The 22,350-nt window shown below is 38.6% G+C and overlaps 1 protein-coding gene across 6 annotated transcripts in view; it reads left to right on the forward strand.

Moving 5' to 3' along the window:
- The window catches only part of LOC132793619 (BAI1-associated protein 3), a 64,750-nt gene that overhangs the window by 20,070 nt on the left and 22,330 nt on the right, over positions 1 to 22,350 (forward strand). For 4 of the 6 annotated variants that reach the window (XM_060803627.1, XM_060803621.1, XM_060803623.1 and 1 more), the window contains exons 3-4: positions 9,053 to 9,208; positions 20,427 to 21,210. In XM_060803627.1, the coding sequence (XP_060659610.1) occupies positions 20,742 to 21,210 (469 nt within the window). In that variant the 5' untranslated portion in view covers positions 9,053 to 9,208; positions 20,427 to 20,741. The remainder of the gene's footprint in view (positions 1 to 9,052; positions 9,209 to 20,426; positions 21,211 to 22,350) is intronic. The other 2 variants (XM_060803624.1, XM_060803625.1) reach the window with 1 other exon arrangement.

The following is a 22,350-nucleotide window of genomic DNA, read 5'->3' on the forward strand; positions in this document are numbered from 1 at the left end:
TCGATGGCTCAAAGTTGTCAATAAAAAATCTACTTCTCTGGTGACTGTGGGGAAATCGACTTTACATAAACTAAATTGCAGTGGGAATGGGAAAGTTACAAATGAAAAGAAACTACAAAGAAAATGTTAAATTAACAGGTAGATACGAAAGAAATTAATTTTTTGAGATACACAGGACAGCTTGAAGCGATTCAAATGATAATAGTTTTATTTGTAATGCAACCAATTAAGCTACTTAATAGAGAATCCATAAAAAAGAGTGAGAGAAAAAGAAGGATTCAATAGAGATTGTGATTAAAAGCAAATAAATTCCAATTCAGATATAAAGCGAAAGACACGCAGAAATACACACACCAAAAACAAAAATAAAGAGAGAGCAGCAGATGGACGGACAGACGGGCAGATTTAGCTTGGAGGCTTAACAGTCGCTTAATGTGCTTTTGTTGTACCTCAAAATTGTTGATAGACTCTTGTTGTAGTTGTTGTGACTGGGGCACAACTCTAATTGAATTGTTTGCCATGCAACCGTCAGCAACAACGACCCAGTCTGGCCTAGGTCTGGGTCTGCTTTGAAACCCAGAACTGAATCTGACTCTGCATTGTAGGTGCCTCCTGGCATGGCGCCCATAATCGAATTAGATAAGTTAATAACTTGATAAGAAGTTACAGCTGGTTGTTGTCGTTGTCGTTGTTGTTTGTTGTCGTTGTCGTTTGCTCGGCATTGTTTGCCTGTTTTCGCTGTCAATAAACGCCAAATGAAGTTGCCAACTTGACATGCAAAAAAGGCTCTGACTCCTCCGACCCAATAACAACAGAAAAAAATGAAAACAAAATCTGTGAAAAAATCCCGGGAAAAACGTTGCGGAATGACAGTTGAAAAACAAACAAAATTTGCACCATTTTCAATTGTTGTTGTGGTCGCTGTGGCGCTGTGTTGGCGCTGCAGATAAAGACATCAAGTTGGGCTTACTAATGAGCCTACGGGTGGAGTCATAAATATGAATATAAACATAAACATTTTCATTTAAAATTTATGAAAACCTTGACGCTAACGGACATAAAACCCAAAAGCGCTGAGAAACAAACAGTAAAACGAATAAGAAAGAGACAGACGATAAGAGAAAGCACGTTGAAAATCAGAGAGGAAAATGCGCGTATGATGCGAATATTTGCGATAATAATTTTCTATATTATTGGCTGCGTTATGGCAGGGGCGTGGCATAAATTACGACCCGAAACAACAAGGAGGCAGGCTGGCGAAAAACAAGCAAGCGAAATATATGAAAATATATAAATGCACATACATATACATAAATGTATATACAATGTTTCCCTACATTACGTATACGCGGCGTTAGATTATCGATTTAGTTGGGAGAAAAGACTTTATGCGTTCGCCATTTGCTAATACTTGTCTGGCGGCAGCATGTGGCTCTAAGAGCAAGTTCAAATAGTTTTAGCTCCCTCCCAACACTCTTTGCCCACCATTTGAAGTTGGCTGGTCCTTTGTTTTGTTTTTTGTTTTTTTTTCTCATCGCTGGTCATAATTATGGGCAAGTTTGTCCTGCCAGCCATGCGCTAATCAGTTCAACGCACATTGACCCACTTAGATGCGGACAGCCAGGTAGAGAATGTAAACAAGGCCAACAGCTGGTAGAGAAGTGGAAAGCCTTTTAGCCACGACGCGTTTGGAGAAGTGGTTCTGCTCGGTTAGTATGGCCAAGGGTTGCTCTTGTTGTTATCGCAGTTGTTGCTGTTTGTTGTTGTTTTTGTTTTTGGGCATGCAAACCACAAGAACAGTCGAGGCGAGCCTGAACAACTGAAAATCCACTCGAGCAGACTCAGCCCACATGGCCGTTGACAGTTAGCCTCCAGGCAAACGCTTGCAATTTAATAGCTTTGTTATCGGTGTCGCAACGGCTGGAGGGCGTGGACAGCACACAGTCGGAGTGGGAGTGGGAGTGCGGGAACGGGAACGGGAACGAAAAGTGAGGAGCCAAAGAAAAAATATTTGCCAAACGGTAGGATAAATGAATCAGTCGAATCAGAAGCATGGCAGTGGAGCTGCTGTCGATAATGATGTGTGCAGAAGTGGATTGTATGTGGAATCTTATACGTATGGGAGACAACGCACTTGTCGCCCTGTCGTTAGTGGGTGTGGCTGACTGACAAAGGCAACAATAATGTAAAATAACAATAATAATTTTTTCTTGAGTAAGATAGAACATTTACCACCGATTATCTTTCTACCTTTTAGTATTTACCTACAGTGAACTCTGCTTTTATATATATAATGAGTTCTAAATTTGACTAATTTGACACGCATTTTACCACTTCAAGTTAAGCTAAATTTTCCCATTTAAATTGCTTGATCTTTATCGCGAACAGAAATCATCTTTAAGTAACAAGTTTTGACTTGTGATGTCAAAATTGCCTTAAAGTGTGCATATGTTAACTTTATGTTGTTGTTTTATTACTTAGCTTTAAGTTTCACATTAAAATAGTTTGCTAGTAGGGTTCTAGGCAGCCATGAGTTTTCAGTTTACCAGCCAGAAAAAGAAATGGATGTGTTTACATGTGTAGAGATGTATGTATGTATATTGCTCATACGCCATGTTCCGGTGGAATAGAGCAGCAGTAAATAAAATGCGGCCAAGTTTTTAATAAACACGCAACACGCAAAAGTTGTTCGACTCCGCGCTGCGTAACACAATTGGACACACATACACAGACAGCCAGACATAGAACTGGCGCAAGTTGGCTAACACACTTACAAAGAAATATTTATATGATTACTTAGACCAAAAAGTTTTTGGAAAATGGCCAAACAAAAGGCCAAATGCACGCGGACTACCGTCAATATTCTGGGCGCTGTCGCTCATGTGTAACCTCGGAATGTTGTGTGTTTGTGTGTGTTGAACGTTTGCCTGTGTGCGCGTAGGTGTTCGACTATAGTATGTGTGTATGTGTTTATGTATGTATGCTGTAAAAAGTGGCCATGTCGCGTTCTCTTATTAAATTAGTTGGCGCACTCAGCGCACAGCTGAAACGGATGTCTGGCATATACAAACTTTTTCAATTTCCTCTATTAATGTTTGAATGTATGTGTGGGTGTGTGTCCGTGTCCGTGTGTGTGTGCGAGTGTGTGTGCGAAACTACGTGTCGTAGTGCGGCACTTTAGTGGCTGGCATTGAGCTAAGCAACACTCATAATGTGCGACAACTCGCATTCACTTTTCAGGTCAACATATAAGCTGTACTTTGCTAAACTTCACTAAACAAAGACCCCTCTCTCCCCTTCCATACTCATCCACTCCCCTCTCTAATACGCCAGTTTGATTTTAGCTGTGGCCAGGTAGCTGAACACACACACATATTTTATCTCATTTATTTCTGGTAATTTGCTTTGATTCATCGATTTTGTAACAAATACTTGTGGGTGGTTATGGGGGGCTCAGCCCAAATGGTGTTGGGTGCGACTGTAGTGGAGAAGAAGAAAATAACATTTTATTGGTTATATTGTAGGGCCAACGTATGTATCTGCGTCTCTGTCTCTGTCTCTGTGTCTGTCTGTGTTGAGAACTGATTGAGTTATTGAGCTTCGCATTCATTGTTGTTGTTGTTGTTGTTGTTGCTGTTGTTCGACATAATAATAATAACAATCTCATATCTTAATGCGCTCAGCAGATAAAAGCGCTGGCGAGCTGTCTATAAAAGTGCTATAAAAGTGCCGAAATACTTCGACGAGAGCGGTGAGGCTTCAATCCTATCGTAAGACTTTAATATGATTTTGTGTATTTTGCACAATATTAATCATACGGCCGGTTGCACCTTTAAAAATCAAAGTAAATGATTCGCTTGCTGTTCTGACAGTTATGATAATCAGTTGTGATGAGCGATGGCTGCTTAAAACTGACGCTTATTTGACACGAAATGAATTGAAATCAAAAGCAAACTGAAATTTCAATGAGTGCTGCCGACAATTGAGGGAAAGCAACAAGCAACAAGCACTGAGCATCGATTGTTTTGTTGTTTTGTTTGTTTTTTTGGATCAATGACAAAACATCCATTAACAAAGGACACAGGCACAGGCACAGCCACCCACGACCACACTCTCTCGAATGTAGGTAAAACAATCAATGGACAACAAAGCAAACTGACAGTCCAAGGAATGGAGACACAGAACATGGACGACAAAACTGACAGCAAATCGACGACCCAAAAGGCATTTTCATTGACAATTTTTTGCCACCTGAAAGCAGCTCTCCCTTCCACTGTATATCCAAGGAGAATTTACGAGTGTTTGTGTGTGTGTGTATTTATGGTATACATGTGTATTTTGGCACAGGTTGGCAGCTCTATTTATTGTTTGCAATTTGTTTTTAGCTGCACAAACAGAACTTTTATTTTTATGAGCCCAAACGTTTTTTTTCGTCTTCTCTTCCGACACGCCCCTAAATTGACGACCTACGGCTAAAAATGACCAAGACGTGTATGGCTATTTATAGCGTCACCTTGCTTAGCATATGCGGTCTATAACACTACTAGCAACAACAAAAAACAACAATCGAAATAAGGAGAAAAGCTCAACCGTTTGCAATAACCTACAAAAATGTCGTATTGACATTTAAGCTGCCACAAATTGGTTTTCGTTGCGCCGCAGCCACCTCAACGTACACACTTGCTCTATATACAAACATACACACACTTGACACTAGGTGTGCGTTCTGTTTTGGTAGTCAAACCGAGTCGCTCCCTTCCCTTCCCTTCTTCTGCTTTCCACAGTCGTTGACGCCATCGTCTGCGGCTTATCGTTCGCATTTCCATATCGTCAAATGAAATTTTCAAATTATAACAAATTGAATTTTTACATATGCAAAAGGAAATAGCATTCGGCACACCAATAAGCGGACAATGAAACTACGAAAACAACCACAATCGGGTACATACCATCATATGTGTAGAGGTAGACAAAGCTGACAGCTGGCAGCTGGCAGTTTGTAAATTTAGTTTTGACGAGTTCTTTTATACAAAGTAATTAAGATTACAGGAGCTTAATCAAATATTAAATCATGCATGTTTTGGTTAGACGACCAAAATAAAAAATTGAAATTATCCACTAATTATTCCAACATTTTCAAATTTTAGAAAAAGTTCATTGTAGGAATTAAATATACTGAGAAAATGGGTTCAAGAATCAGGATTTTGATTTTAATACTAAGAATTTTGTTTTTACTTTTAGTTTATTATTTTGTTAAGTTAATTAGTGCATTCAGTTATTCTTAGACTGCAATGAAGAATGGTTGGTGAGCTGTTAACGAAAACATTGAAGGCTATGTAAAATCTTGATAGGAAATTTAATAGATTACCAGATATTGCAACCTAAATCTAGTATCTAATTTTCACAGTCTCAAGAATTTGTTTGAAAAGTGGTCGTATTAAGTTCCTAAGACAAATGATTTTGATTTTAAAAACTGGTGTTTTTTCAGAGTAATTTGTTGATTTCAAATTAAATAAAAGATGTCTAGCAACAAACATTTTCTACAGTAATTGAGGATTGCCACCATTTGTGGGATTCGAGTTGGGTATTCCTCCTGAAAACGTTTGATGAGCTTGTTGTCATGGAAATCTGCGAAAAGAACCAATTAAATGTTCAATAATTCCAGGAATAATAAAATATGAATGAAATGAATACATTTATTTATCTCGTTCCCCTGAAATTCTGCCTTTGTTTATTCGATTTCCCTATTTATGAAATTATTTATGTGTTTTTTTTTTGTGAAAATATGAATTTAAAAAATGGCTGTTCATAGTAGCATTTTAATTGAATACGAAAAAGTGCGGACAGTTGGCTGGAATGGAGTGAACTGTGAAGAGTAAGGCTAATTAAAATATGAAAATGTGAAAATACAAAACGCAAAAATCTCTTGAAAGATGCTTGAGATTGCCAAAGGACTCTCCTTCAGTCAGTTGTTCGTACAATCAATCAATCAATCAATCAACTGAGCAACCCAGAAACTGGGCAACTGTCTGCTTTAATGTGGCTCCTACGCGCATCTTCGATTTACGTCTCTCACGTTGCATGTTTTGTATTTATGCGTTGATGTTCTACGTGCCCAAAATACCAAAAATTCCAACGCACAAAAACATACAAATGTGCATACATACATACATATGTGGTGTATGTGTGTGCATGAGTTTACGTGTAAAATGTATATTGTGTAAATGCGAGGCAAAAGGCAAAAGGCAACAGTCAACCGGACTATGTCGAGAACTGAACTGTCGAGCAGCATGTAGGATATGCCACTCTAACAAGAAGAAGGGAAAACGATGCTGGAGGGGGTCAGTTTCAGTGGCAAAGTGTATGCCAGAGTCAGAGTCAAAAAAAGGGTAGTATTTCATTTGTCTCTATCGCGCTCACTCGTTCTATTTTTGTCGTTGTCTCGCTTTCTGTTTTGGTCTCTTGCTGCCCCAAACCATGTGGCAAATGAATTTACGTGGCTTTTGGCCACACATCATGCTGTGTGTGTGTATGATGTGTGTATATTTGAAGCCATCCGTCAAAATTCACACAATGTTTTCGCTTTTCGTATTTGTTTGCGGCATAGTTTTTATCATTTACTGTTCCTGCCTTTAATATCTATCTTACCTTTTTTCCAGCCACTTTCGGTATACTCACTTTTCTTTACTGATTAAAACAAGGCACTAATTGATTCCACCATTATAAAAAGCTTTTAGCGGTAATCTAGTTCAAACTGGCATTTACCTGATCATCTGTGTGGTGACCCACTATGCGACAGCTTGCAGGTTGCAGGTTGCAGGTTGCACGTTGGGTGCAAGTAGCAAGCAAAAGGCAGTTAGACAATCTGGCCAAAAGCAAAGGACTGAAACAGTCGCCAACTGCGGCCAGCTGTGCCACTGCTTCAGAGACGACACTTTGACAGTTGTGTCATTTGAAGTTCCACTTTGTGCAACGCTCCCTACTTGCCACTAGCCACTCCTTAGCCACCACTTGCCGCTTTGCAGCACATTTCCATTTGCATTGTTGCTTTACTTGCATACACTGGCAATGACGGGCACTGCAAATGCTCAGCTCATCAGCAGCACTTGGCTTTTGCCTGTTGACAATTTCTCACACTCGCACTGTCCGTTCATACAACAACAACAAAAACAACAACAACAACCACACACAACTGTTGACAGGCGTTTGTGTTGTGCTCTGTCCCAGTGCTCTGTCTGCTCTGCTGCTTTGATTTGACTTTGTGTTGTCAATTCAAAGCTGTCCCACAGTTGACTGGCCAAACGTTCGCATAAAGACGAATGCATATATTTCTACCAAGGATTAAGCCAACACTTTTAGCATCGTATACAATATTTATTTGGACTCAGATTATCCGCTTAACTTTTTGACAGTTGAAAGACTGAAATTGAATTTTAGATAATTTGCTGCTATTACAGTTTTAAATACATTGATTATTGAAATTTAAAATTAAAGTAGTTTTACAATGATTGATACAAATAATATATAAGTATATATAAGTAGATTAATGATGAGCAATTTATTTTAAATAAAAAAAACTTTATTCAACACCCGAGTACAAATAAATAATGAAATGCAGACCTGCGTTTATAGAACGAAAAAACTAATTAAATTTTAATGGAAATTGAATTAAAACAGAATAGTTGATATAACATTAAATCCGGGAAATCTACATACGTGTATGACAGTTCTAATATTATGTGCAAGATCAATTCATTTAAGGATAACTTTCTTCGCCCACTTTTCATTTTCAAATAAATACATAGCGAATACATTTCTTTTGAGGAACTTTTTCAACTGCATCTATTTCATTGCGAGAGAGTGAAATCAAAAATATGCGCAATTAGAATCACAATCGTTTCAGATATATCATTTGACAGTGGCAGACTAGATATTTCCAGCATGACCAATCGCCGGCTTCACAACTATGGATTAACTAAGAATAAAAATTTATTCATTCAAAATAATTAAACAAAATGAATTCTCTATATTTATAAATATACAGTGTGTGCTTTTAATCGAATTTAATTTTAATGTATTTAAGTGCGTTTTACCCACAGTGCGTAGCTTATGTTATTTGCAAAACATCTGTTGACTGCTTACAAGCAATTGCTTTAGTCAAATGCCCAATCCTCAAATGTGCTGCATAGTTCACCTGCCACATGCCCCTTATCGAATTGTATACCCGGACCACGCAGCGAGGAAACGCTTTACGGGCGAGCAATCAACCGTGCAACTGGCAGGTTCTCAAAGTAGAAGAAGCAACAGCACAAGCTGAAGTAGAAGCAGAAGCCCACAAGCCAAGGCAATTAATAGAATAAAAAACGTAGTTGCCAGTTGCCAAATGTGGCAGAGTGCCATTTAATTTAGTCGGTATAGATACGGACGAAATGGACAGTGAACTGATAAAGAGCGGGGCATGCGAGGAAAGGAAACTTAAGTGCGTAAAATCAACAAAACGGAAACGGATACTCATGCAACTTGGGCGGAAATGTTAAAAGGACGTTGAATGCGACTGCGACAGTGTCTGTCTGTCTGTCTGTCTGTGTGTCTGATTGTCCGTCTATCTGCCTGCCTCTGCTCACAAAAAATGCGGACCTAAAACCCCAAATACATACAGATACACCCACAAGCGCACACACACACACACAGACATTTATAAGTGTATGGAGCGTAGACGAGTCGAACATTTTGTAGCATTAAATTTATGTACATGCCGCGGGGGCGTATACGTAACGTGACGTGACGTGACGCCTGCTTGGGCCCGTATAAAGTGTTGCAAATTGTTGTTGTTGTACCTGCTTAGCTGACATTTTATGGCCTTACCCAAAGAAATAAATAAAAAAAAGCACAAAACGCGCTACTCGTTGTTTTCGTTCTTGTGTTGTTCTTTCTACTGCGTTTTAAATCCACACAAATTAATCTCTAAATTAGAAAAGCATCACTCCAAAGTAATTGCCGACGCGCGATTTTTATTTTTATATTTTATGTCTCTTGGTTTTTATCTTTGCAGTCGCCAGCCACAGGACGGTACGTGCAACGCATAGCAAAAGGCATAGCATTAAAAACAACTAGCACAACAACAAGTAGAAGAACATGTAGCATGTGGATCAAATAGAACGCGTAATAGCAAGCAAACAGTGGTTGCTCTTAATGAGGATTGCCTGTGGTGCGTATGCAAAATTTGTTTCTCTCGCTTTTAACAATTCAAGTGCAAATGAAATTTTATGCGGCGACAAGTTGCCTGCAACTTTAATTTCAAAAAGTGTCGCAATTCGCAGCAAATGTCACACTCTCACACACACACACACACACACAGTCATATTTGACCATATGTCTCTTTGCCGGAAATGTTTTGGTCGTCAGTTTGAGTTGGCCAAAAAGCAGCACAGGCTGCCAGTCAGACCGGCAGGATGGGGCTGGGTGTGGCAGGCACTAACGCCTCTTGGTTGACAGTGACAGCAATTATGCATAATTCATGTGACAGCCCTCGGCAGCAGCATCGACAACAGCAGCAGCAGAAGCAGCAGCAGATACTGCATTAATCATGCAGCAAGCTACGTGCCCAGGCACCTGATAGAATCAACCTGAGTTTTATTAATATTTTTAAACGCCTGTCAACGCCGCCAAAGTAAAACTATGATAGCTATTGAGCAATCCACAAAATGACTGACATTTTGCCTGTATTCACAGAATTTGTTTTTTTTTGGCTGGCTTACATCGGCTATAGAGCTATTTTGCTTTTCATTTTTAGACTTTAATGGGATATTGTACTATTAGGGTATTGTAGTATTATCTAGAAACAACATTTTCCCCAATGAAAGCTTCTAATATTTTGCTGGCATATATTTTTGGTAGGTTACTTGCAGGTCAAGTCAAAAAAAAGGAAAACAAATTATTAGCAAATACTTATATATAAAATTTCGGTAGGACAGATACATTTTTCAATACTATTCTAACAATGCTGTTATATCGACTGGTCTAAATTGAAAGATACTACAGAATTTAGTTATGAATTAATTATAAATATGTCATTGTTATTTTAATTAATTCTCTCTCCAATAAGAGCTATTCGCCTATTCATATGTGGGCGATGGAAAGAATTTAGAATCTGTTGTTGGAATCCCTTGGCGATTTTTCGGTCAATCAAGTATGACAAATTTAGTCATCTATTCGCATAAAGAAATCTATTTGTTATTCATGTTGAGCTGCTGCCATGCTACTGGGCTGCTCGTAGCCCAACTCGAGTTCTCGGTAGGTTCAGACACACACACACACACACACACACGCAAAGTTGTTTATAACGCCCACGAACAAAGCCACAATTCAACAGAGTTTTTGCAAGTTGTCTTTCGCAGTGAGAGCTGAAGAGAGAGAGAGGGAGGGAAAAGAAGGCCCTAACTCAAGGACTGACCGCATTTTAATGCCTTTTTCATTGTCCTTACAACTGAGGACGTTGTCTCGATGGTCGCCACGCCCATCATGCTAGCCCCCATTTGCTTGGTTGCCATTTGGTTGGATTCACATGCACAATTTCGCTTTGCATACTTTGAGGCGCAGCTCAAGAAAATTGACGCCATGTCATCAATCAATCTGGATGTAAAGCTCGCTTTGCTATCATTTTGTACGCATTGCTTGTTGTTATTGCTCTCCTTTTTCTCTGACAAGCTGTGAAATTTTTTTGGACGCGATTTTCATTCTTTCGGGGTTTTTTTTTATTTAATTTTACAGAATTCTCATTATGTAGCGTGCAGCTTGATTTATGATATTTTAATGGGCCGCTCGCACAGTTGTTGCTTCTGCTGCTGTTTTTGGCATTGTCTTGCAGGATTGTAAAGGCGGACATTAAAGTATTTGCCAATTTTGAAGTAAGCTGGATAAAGTTCAAGGTCATCACTGTGAACTATAAACGCGTAGGAAAGCTAGTCGGGGTTTAAAGGTTGCTAAGCGGTTTGTGTCAACTAACCGTTGTAAAAATGTAGATGCTTTGCCATTTGACCAATAGCTATTATCAATGAATATTGTCAAGTTACCTCGGCTCGATTGGACTGAATTGTACATGCGGCGTAGTCGTCATATGTTTAACTTATAAGCACAGCATTATCATAGCTAATGTACTTGGTCCCCTTTGGGGATAATATTTGCAATATTTTTGTTGCGCCGTTTTATTGCTCGGTTATTTTAATTAAAAACTTTCAACAGCTGACAATGCCAATTGGCTCAACATCAGCAACAACTGCCTGCCCCAACTTTCCATACGACTTTGGATAGGATAAAAAATGCGAAGAAATGTTGCGCGTTTCGTTTGCCGCAGGCTGTATTCCGTCGCTGCCTGCCACAACAGAATGTGCGAAAACAAAGCTGTCGGGACGAGAGCTACTTGTATCTACTTATGTGCTACATACTCAAAGGCGGCCTATGTGCCTCCCTTTCCCCCTTGCCTGTACTTAACCCAACCATCCACCCACGCATATTTCCCCTATCGCGTCCTTTTGTTTTGGCCTTCGACTTTTGCTATTTTTATGCTCTTAAGAAGATATTAAAGGCATATGTAAAGCATGTTGAGATCGTAGCTGTTGCTCCACCACTTGTATTTCTTTTTATTGTTGTTGACACATATATAATTATTGTTGTTGTTGCTGCTGCTGCTGTCGGCGCCTCCTAAACAAAAGCACAATGCGATGGGAGTGCTAATCCCGCTTAACGTTTTTGTTGACGACGCGGTCGCAGCAGTCACTTATATTTATTCTTATGTACTTATCAAATACATACAACACATACATATATGTTAAATCTCATACATATATATGCATATGCATATACTTAAACCAGCTGACATGCTTTTGGCGCGTGGGTTATTTATCAAAATCTGAGCATTCCCCGTTGTTATTTTTATGCTCGATTTTTACCTGCTTGCAGCCTTTGGGGCAACTCTGTTTTCTATTTACGAGCATATTTAAAGTCTTGTTCATGCTAAATTTATTTTCGTATATTTTTAGTTAGTCATAACTTTCACCTAGATAACTTCGCGAGCTATTTTCAATAACGACCCTTGGCTAATTTCCGTTTTATAATTATAAACTTTGCACGCTGGCTTGAAATTTAGGAGATTCATTGAAAGCCTTTAAACATACTTGTAATGTCGCATAAAATTGAATGAAAAGTGTGGCTGAAACTTTGAGTTACTCAGGAAAATGAGACAAAAGACTTGAGAGTCTTGAAGACAGAGTGTAGCACTTTTTGAATTTCTTTTTAATAAAAACGGGCGAAAATAGAAATACTTTCGATTTAAATTTTAATTGACAAAAATTATATGTTACGCAATTAATTAAATTCTGTAAGTACATCTACAGGAAACAATTCGTGTTATTATTATAAATAGATTATATTGGTTTTATGTGCTTTAATTAAGTATGTGCTAAGTATTTGGTTGAGCACACTAAAAATAACATTTGAGACTGGTAATTGGATAACTAATGAAGATAATGCAGTGGATTATATTTAAAAGCAGCGTACATTTACTTCTCTAGAGCTGGAGTTGATTGAATGTTCTGCATTATTTTAATTATAAATCGAAAAGTTTAAATAAAAACTACATAAGGTCACCTGCGATTCGAGAAATATTCTAAAGCATACTTTCGAGGGCGTCAACCAGAACACTTTTTAATTACCGCACATTAAAGCAAACAAAAACGCAGAATGAACAAAAAACAACACTCATTTTTATTGCAAGAACAAGTGCATGCATGCGGTGAGGAAGGAGCTCTTTTCCCCTCTCTCTCTCTCTCTCGCTGTGTTACCCCTTCTTTCACTCACTTCTTTTTTTGCGCTCTTTGTGGACGCTGTGAATAAGCTGCACGCGGCTTTAATTGCCAGCAGAACGGAAAGTGGATGCTCGACAAAGCGCAATGAGGGCAAACAATTAACTTGGCCGTCAGAAGAAAAGGTCAATGCCAAAAGGACTTGCAGAGGAAGCAGTTGACAAAATAAAAGCAAAAGAAAAAAAAAACAGAGAAAAAGTGCAAAAACAAAACTGGTAAAAATGAAATGAAAAATGAATTTTTATTATGGCCTTTTGTTGGGACCGTTAAATGAACTTTAAGCGAGGCAGCCACTTGGAAACTTTGAACGTCTGCAGCAACAGCAGATCGAGTCAGCGACTCAGCGACTCAGCTTAACCCTCTCCATTACACAGAGAGCCACACACGCAGACCTCCATCCTCTTTCCTTCTTGTTGTTGTGCATTCATCCGTTTGGATTTTCTTGTAATTTGCAACAATGTTCTGCGCTCAGAGAGTGCAAGTTGTCAGCGACAAGCAAGTAGCAGCAACTCATCTAGCTATCTTTGTTGCTTGACATGACAAAGCCAAACAAGCCCCGCTAGACAGACCCCCAGAATCCCCTCTTGCGTAGATTGAGCAGCTAAAACCTATTTGTGGCGTCCCGTCGGTTGATTGGCGTCAAAAATCGCATCAAAACGCAAGGTGACATTCAAGTTCAAAGCACGACGTTAAGAGCAATGTCAAAAGGCAGATGGCAGGATGGTGTTTCAACATGTTTATTGTAGCTGACTTTTTGTGCTATGTAAAAAAGTTGGCCTTGTTGGGCCTAGAGTTTATCTCTTACCCAGCCCAACTATCGATTTGGCTTCAGGTTCAAATGCGTGACTGGCATTCATAATTAATGCCAAATTGGTCAAAACGAAAGCCAAAGCAATATTTGAAATTATTGCAATATCAAAGGCAAAGGCTGCTAAATGCGTTGTCCCCGCTTCTTTTCCTGCATCTGCTCCTGTTTCTCCATCAATTGCCTCTGGGGTTCATGTATCTGCGGTTTCGCATACTTGACAATTAGTCCGCACAGTACATTAATTATGCATACGTATGTGTGCCATTCTATACTAACTTATGTATTTGGGTGCGCGTGCATGTATGTGTCTGTGTCGGTGTCTGTGTCTACGTTCGGTCTGACGCTCAATGAAATTCTCCAATTTCCTCTGACACTCGCGCCACTCAATGCCAAAGCATTTTTTGGGCAAACCGCAAACACACTCACGAACATGCCTTACATACACACATTCGAGTGACACTCACAAACTCGCATAGTCGCTGAGCTTGGTTATTTGAGGCATATGCCTTCAAGGACTGCACATAATTAGCCCCCATCCCGAAAACGTTACGTAATTTGATAGTTTTAATTGGTATTTGCTTGTGCCACAGCAATTTGATTAGAGTATTCAACGTATTTAATTAAAATACGCCATTTAATTTGAGAACTGATACAGTGACGGTAATAAACTACAGACATTCACATTAAAAAAAAGCGTCATATTAAATCTTTGTTTCAGAAATAAAGATTCAAAATTAAAGTAATTAAAGAGCAGAAGCTATCATACACGATACAGATAGCAATGTGTAAATCAGTTTACTCAACTCCATTCATATTCCAATGAAGCTATTTCCAGACATATTGTAAAATATTTTTATTATGTGGCATGGAACATTTATTTTTTATTTTAGACAAGTTCGTCCGGTTAATTATAAGGAGACTACGAGGTTGAGGTGACGTATTCGTCTTCGTATTCAAAAATTTGAATGCATAACCGATTTAATTTTTCTCACAAGTTCTCACAAGTTCACAGTTCTCACGTGGCCTTTGTTTGCTGTGCTAGCTGCTTTGCTAATTAGAAGAATTTTCCATGTCGCTTCTCCAACTGCAAAGTTGAAGCAAAGCTAAGGTGTGTATGGCTTTGTGTATACAGCAAAAGTACGAGTATTTTCAAGTTTTCCGGTTTCGTTGCTTTGGCAATTTATCAAAACGGATTTACTGCACATAGCAACTTACACACACAGTCTTACACCCTTACACACACACACACACACATGCATACATAAAGGCTCTTCAAGTGCAGAGCTTTTGACATTTTCCTTTGTAATTAATAGCAGTGAAGGAGGCAACAGGCAGTAGTCGTCGAGTTAATTGAATTTGTGTTGCATTTGCGAAAATTACTCATACGCCTTTAGGTGTGTGCGTGTATTCGTGTATGCGTGTGTATTTTGCCTTAACAAATTAAGCAATTTGCTGCCCAAGTCCAGTTGGTGTTGCTTTTGCTGTTGCTGTTGCTGTTGCAGTCAGGTGCCTGGTGAACGCATTTATTAAAGAGGTCTTCGCTTCGACAGTTTGCATGGTCAGACCACATTATCCAGTGCTGCTTGATGCCATTGTGTTGGCTTGCATTCTGGTTGTTTATCTGACATCTTGTAGTACCATATATATAGGAAAGGATCTGCTTGTGGCTCAGTTTTATTGCATTTGATAGTGGCCAAATAATTCTGCTCACTTCCCTGCTTCCCTGTTTCCCTGCTTCAGCCCTCCATTTCATTTTCCTTTTCGTCTTTTCTTCGTTTCGCATATTTCCCGCTTGGCAGCGTAAACAAAAGTGAGTGCATGAAAAGTGTCTGTGTGTATGTGTGTGTGTGTGGAAAGTGTGGAAAGTGATGCATGTGCTGCACTTTGTGATTTATGATGATGATGATAATGGGTTGAAATTGCAGCTGCTGACAGTAGACACTGTGCAGATGATTATAGTGCAGGGCTATGAGGAGGACACTATGAGTAGCTTCGAATGCAAGTAGCTTTGTTACCTCTTTCTTTCTCACTCTTCTTGAAGTGCAGTTCTCAATTAGCATGAAATGAATGAAATAACTGTTGGTAGGTGATTGCAGAACTGCAGAAAAATATTAACTTAATTGAAAATTCACATTGCTGTTATTCTTGGTTTCTTCGTAATCTAACTACTGCAGCTTTCGATGTGTTGCTACTTTTGCTTACTATTTACTTTTCATAGCGTCTTCTGTTATCGTCCTTATTTTTACTCCTGTTTCGTCACTGTTACTGTTATTACTACTGATCTTACTGTTATTGCTACCTGCTGCTGTTAAATGTAGCGAGTATTTTGGGCTAAATCATATTAGTCGCAATTGCTGACTGTTATCGCGGGTCGTTTATCTTTTGTCTCCTGGCAGAGAGCTCGTGCGTAAGGTAATTTATATAGAAAACGCCACGCCCACGTCTCCATTTGAAAACTGCCTGCCACAATTGTTAGATAAATAAGACATTTGAACGCCGCACATTTGTTAAACTCGCATTCACATTCACATTCACATTTGGTCTTCTTGTTTGTCTCTCTTCCTGTCTCTCTGGCTGTATTCTTGGTTGTTTTTCGTATTTTTGTGAAATGTCGAATCTGCCACAATGCGCCTCGTTTCATTTTAAAGTCACATATCAAACTGGGGCACAAGAGAAAATAAATTTCATGCCACAGCATGCATTGCGGATGCCGCAGCCGCAGCCTCCGCCGTTTGTCCGCCGCTGTTGCTTTTGCCACTCTTCTCGCTGAGCAGCTGCTTTGTCATTTTCACCACGACACGCCTACTAAAGCGCCCACACATTCGTCTCCAAGTTGCTTTGCCACATACACGCATACACACACAAACAAACAAGAACACCGCAAAAAAAATGACATAAAGCGACATAATAATTTTTCCTTTGAAATTGCCTTACAATTGCTTTTTTTTTTTTGGCAGCGTATATGAATGTGTGCGTGTGTTCGCCTGGGTGCGTATAGGGATTGTGGGACACTGGGATTCGATTCCCCTTCACAGGACGAGCTTATTTTTAACTTTGCCGCATCGCGCACATTCCTTTCTTAAGCGCACTGCGACTTTCTAATACACTTTGCATAGGGCTAGATTGAAGTCGCAATGGGAAACGAAATGAGTCGCAATGGCAAGTTAAATGGTGCACAAGAGACTTAAGCGCAATTGAAAGTATGTCAAGGTATAACTATGGCGGTTTGCTCACGAGACTTGTATTAATGCCTTCTGAAGAGATACAGATTGTCGATGTAAATTTCCGTATATACTCAGTAATACTGCTATTTAATTATATATGTAAAAAATGATCAAAAAACTTGCTTCTACTTTGAGATAGCATATAAAAAATTCGTACAGAAAAAATGATTTATTTTTTTTTATGATTTCCATTCGCTTTTATCAACAGGCATTTTCAACAAGCAACCCCCGCAAAGTTACCTCTCATACTTTGTTGTGTACGGTGACACCTCATATGTTTGTTTGTCAAGATATGCATACAAAACGCTGTCCGGAAAATGTGTGAAAATTGTGGCATACAGGAAAAAAGAAAATCTAACTGGCAGTTTTTTTTTTTCATTTAATATAGAACGGTGAAAGAAAAAAAATGTAAATTACATTGACTAAATAAGATGGATGGAGGAACATTGGGTGGGGAAAGATGAGTCGTTCCTATAGTTAGATGTGAGTAAGAAGATGGAGAGGAAGTTGATTCCACATGTCGCCGCATATGTCATTAATAAAGGCAACTACACACATTGAAACTGTTTTCGGTTGACTCTGTTGTTGATGCTTAATGACATTCATTAGCACTCCCTAACCGCAACCCCACATATACAGTCATCATCATATAATAACCACGATAAATATGTGTATACACACATACAATACAATACAATATACTCCCATACGCCCTAAAGTCGCGAACGTATCTGCCTTAAAGTTTCTGTTTCCGGTTTACGTATTCGGCTCGTTATTTCGCCCCTTTTGACTTGGCCAGCGTCCAATTAATCTTAATTAAAGTCGTGCTTAAGTGTAGCATACAAACACACCACATACATATGCATATACATATCTGTATCTATATCTGTATGAGTGTGTGGGTATTTGGGTGAGCAGCTGTTGCTATTGTCCTGCGTCTTGCTTCCGTTGTCGGTTCGTTTAATTGTAATACATTTGTCTGCGCCTTAATGGCGAATTTACGTGCCGCGTATAAATCAACTTTTCCGCCGTCTGATTTATTTATAGCATTTTACAAAATGGCAACAAAAAACAACAAACCACATGCAGAGTTTCCCCAAATGTGTTGCAAATTGGTTTCACTTCCTTTTTTTCGTGTAGTTGGGGGCACTCTGCTAATTATGCAACAATCAGCTACAAAACGAACTCATGGCTAGTACTTGCTGACCTAGCAGGCGTACAAAGTACACTGATTGCACCCATACATACACATAAACACATACACACTTGCACAGCCACATTCTCATATACGCACAGCTTACAATTGGAAGCCATTATAGTTGCTCAATTGTTTTGCTGCTGACATCACAATACGCTAAATCAGCTGTTGTTGCCACAGCCTACTGCTGGTTACTGCTTATTATATTCATACCATGCTTCCTCCTTGCAACATGCGAACTGATTTCGTTGCTTTGGTGACATTTAAAGCCAATCATCGAAGCATTAATGACGTAGACGTTGTCTACGTTGCGCCTCGAAACCAAATCCACTATGCAGTGAACACAATGAACAATGGCAGCCACTTATACACCTTATAACATGATTTGTTCATAAGCCATTGGTTTAATATGCTAATAAAGAATTACAGCCAGATAAATTCAATAAGAAAAGTTTATATCTAATGTCATTGGCATATTATATCATTCTGTTTTAATCCTATTTGAATACCAGCGATTAGCTTTTGGGATTATTTGGTTTTTAATTGAGAAGCTTAGACAACATAATAATAACTATTACTTTGAGAAATTCCAATAATAAATCAACCTATATTAAAAGTTTTGTTAAATAAAACTGTTTTAAAATCTCTAAATTAGAAGTCTTTAGCATAATAAGTTAAGTAAACTACATTTAATACTTAAAGTAGTCTTCGCTTGCGTAAACTCCAATCAAAAAATCATATTTTTTTACACTTATCATTCTTAGAGATAATAATATTATAAATGTTTTAAAAACGTTAACATTCCTTGATATATTCTACAAATTTGAAATAAATTTGAAATATATTTTCTTTTTTATTTTCTATACAAAGTTATAGAGTTTTATCATAGTTATTTAGGCGAATAGGAAACAAACACTCATTGCATCATAATACAAATACTGCATATCTTTGGCACTGACTCAATTGTCAAGAATCGTGTTAAATTTCATGCTGCTACTATTCATGCCTCGCGATAAACAAAAGCAGAAAGTAATTGCACTGTCGTGAACTTGTTGCGGAGTGTTTAGTTATGATAATAGTTTCTACTAGCAATGCTAATCCAGTCACGTTTCGATTTATCTGCGAAAAGTGATAGAAAACTATGTTCTGTTTGTTTGCGTTGTTGACTGTTTCAGTGGAATAATAATGTTCGTTCTTCTTCTTGCTGGCAATTAATTAACTTATTTCCACTGGCTACTGTATTTATTGGTGCCCATATAATAATTGCAAATATTGAGCACTTGTCACAGATGCCGCAGTGTCAATAAATTTATGGACAAATTTTGTGGTGAAATCCCCCTTTCTCTAATCATTTTCCAGCAGCTGCCAAGGTGTTTCACATTTCGCACCAATTATTCATGCAGATCGATTAGACGCATTAGCCGAAAACCACAGATAATGCTTCACTGAGCGCAGCTGATTAAACGTTAATTAAGTTCGACGCGGATAGATAGTAGAGGCCGCAACTGGAAAAGAGCAACGTTACCCACTTCCACTCAACATGCTGTCAATCAAAAAAAAATTAATTAAGAGCATTGCCGAAAAAAAACATTATTGCAAAAACAAAACGGGGAAAACTCGGGCCAAATCAATCGATAAACGCATTGCTGCGATTTCTTTTACGGGCTCTGTAGCTTGCGCAAATTGATTGAAAAAATAGGAGGTAAAGACAACGACAACTCAATTAAATATAAACAATTCAGAGAGTTGATTTGACTCTGAGATAAAAATTCCATAGCAATATATCAAAAAACATTTCAGAAATGAATAATCAGTAGTTATGAATGAGTTTACTAAAATTTGAAATTCATGTCATAACGTATACTTGATTTTTTGTGCAAAATTAACAGGCTGTAAAAAAATGGTAGCACCGTCATTTTTAGTCCCAGAGATCTAAGTGGTCACATAGGCAGACAAACGTCTTGACTAATCAAAAATATGTATATTTATGGGATAGGAGATGCTACATAGAGGGTATAAAATACTGGGCAAGCGAATTCTAGAAACGCTTAAAAGTATGCTACAAAAGCCAAGCAGGTTAGCATACCGTCATTCACGTAGATGTGTGCGTCTGTGAGTTGGGCTTAATTGTCTTAAAGCTGCTCGCTCAGGTGAAGCATATTGGGAACTCATTCTCATTCAGATTGTGTAACTGCTTGCCAGCAATTTAAGCCTTGGCAGAATTTCCAATTAAGATTAAAAATAACAACAAGCACAAATACAAATATCTTAGGCCTTGCCTACTTTGTTTGCCTCTTAGAGAACTTATGATTCTACTTTCTTCTTCTATTTTGCAGAGCTTGGAACTGAACTGAATTTCAAATTCTGGGCTGCTCTTTGGGCAATTAAAGCGCCAGCAAGAACAACAACAATCACAACAACAACAACAACAACAACAACAGCAATCATTTTTTAATTAAAAAACATTACGAATTTGAAAGCAAATTTTAAGCTTTGCATTTGCCAAGTTTCCGAGTGATTAATTTCATAATACCAACAACGAAGCCAGCGTACAATTGAAGCCAATTAAGCGAGCGGGCAAAGCTGTTACTGACTGTTAACTATAACAACAAAAACAAGAACAAGGAAAGGAGCGAGCAACAAATGCCGTCATGAGTTTCCTTAGCTCCATGCAACAATATGTAACAAGTGGCATATCGAGTTTGGGGCTCGGTAATCGTCGCTTCTCTCTGTCTCGCCAGGAGTCAAGTGAACAGCAGGCCAATGCAGGTGGCATGCCGCCACAACAGCTGTTGCCTCAGCAGTCGTCACAGCAGCAGCACTTGCAGCAACAACAACAGCTGGCGCCGCAACAGCAGCAACAACATCTGACGCCGCAGCAGCAACAACAACAACAACAACAGCAGCAGCAGCAGCAGCAACAACAACAACAACAACAGCACGGACACGCACCGTTGCAACAACAGGCGAGCATTGGCAGCGGCCTGGGGCTAAGCGGTGGCAGCGTTTATGGCGCTCCCACACAACCAACAGCAGGTCTGACGGCAACAACAGGAGGCAGTAATTACCCCGCCGGCGGCGTCGTAATCGGCAATCCGAATGCCACTAATCCATTACTAGGTAAGCCTCTATTTTTGTGTCTTTCCGGTTCTCCATTCCAATCCAGTATACACGCATACTGAGTGTGATAAATGACTGGGAGCTACTCCTGCTAGGGAACAAGGGCAGCAAGTGTATTGTAGAAGCCATCAAAGTGTGTCAAGATTAATGAAACTCCATGAGCAAACTAAAGACACTTATTATATTTGATGAATGTTCAGGACGCAAAACAATTTTAACACGCTGCCGAAGCCTAATTAAATACAAAAGTAATTATGATAATCATTCGTTTCATATGTGGGCTAGATAATCAAACAATAGACACCAATTTTTATGGGGTCAAGGCTGAACTCGTAATCAGAAGTTATTGAAATGATTTGATATTGTTACTAAGATTGTTGCTTAAGAATTCTAGCCTTGCAGAGATTATATCCTTTAAAAACTGATGCAATTCGTTCTCCTTTCACTTTTCTTTTGGTATAAAAATATACTTAAGCTGTAACAGGTCTCTAATCAAACTAAACCGTAAATTACCTCGAGCCTGATCAAATTTTTTATTGTCGTTCAAACAAGTTTCGAAATGCCATCAAGACTTTACGAATGCTGTTGAGCATGTGCACACTGCAAATCAAGTATGAATGCATTAATTTAGGACAAAACAACATATGACATAGAGTTAAACAATGCGCTTTGGTCGAGTAAACACAGCAAATTGAAGTAAATCCTATTGTAAATGAAATCCTGTTGAGCATTCAGTAATACCTGCTGTGATTTAAAGCACAACCTGCAGAACTTCATTTGCATCTATTTATTATTAACTGAACCATAATGCTATGTTGATTTCCACAGCACAAAACACAATTTTACGCAGTATTTGTTTTTTTTTGTGTGTTTGATATTGTTTCACATGGCGTATACGCCATGTTGTGTGGGAATTTTAAAATGAAATCGAATCTCAACATCTGCACAAAAGTCATAAATAAACAAAAATCGAAAACAATGCAAAACTAAAATGTACAACATGTACCCATGTAGAGGGAAGGTGAAAGAGAGTTGTAAGCGATAGCTTTGTCATTGGCAAGCCGCAAAATGCAAACGGCAAAAGTTTATTGAATCTGGCAAGCGTTATATTCAAGTCGAAACAAAAATTTTACAACCATT

Source organism: Drosophila nasuta, chromosome 3 (assembly GCF_023558535.2).
Source record: "Drosophila nasuta strain 15112-1781.00 chromosome 3, ASM2355853v1, whole genome shotgun sequence".
NCBI lineage: Eukaryota > Metazoa > Arthropoda > Insecta > Diptera > Drosophilidae > Drosophila > Drosophila nasuta.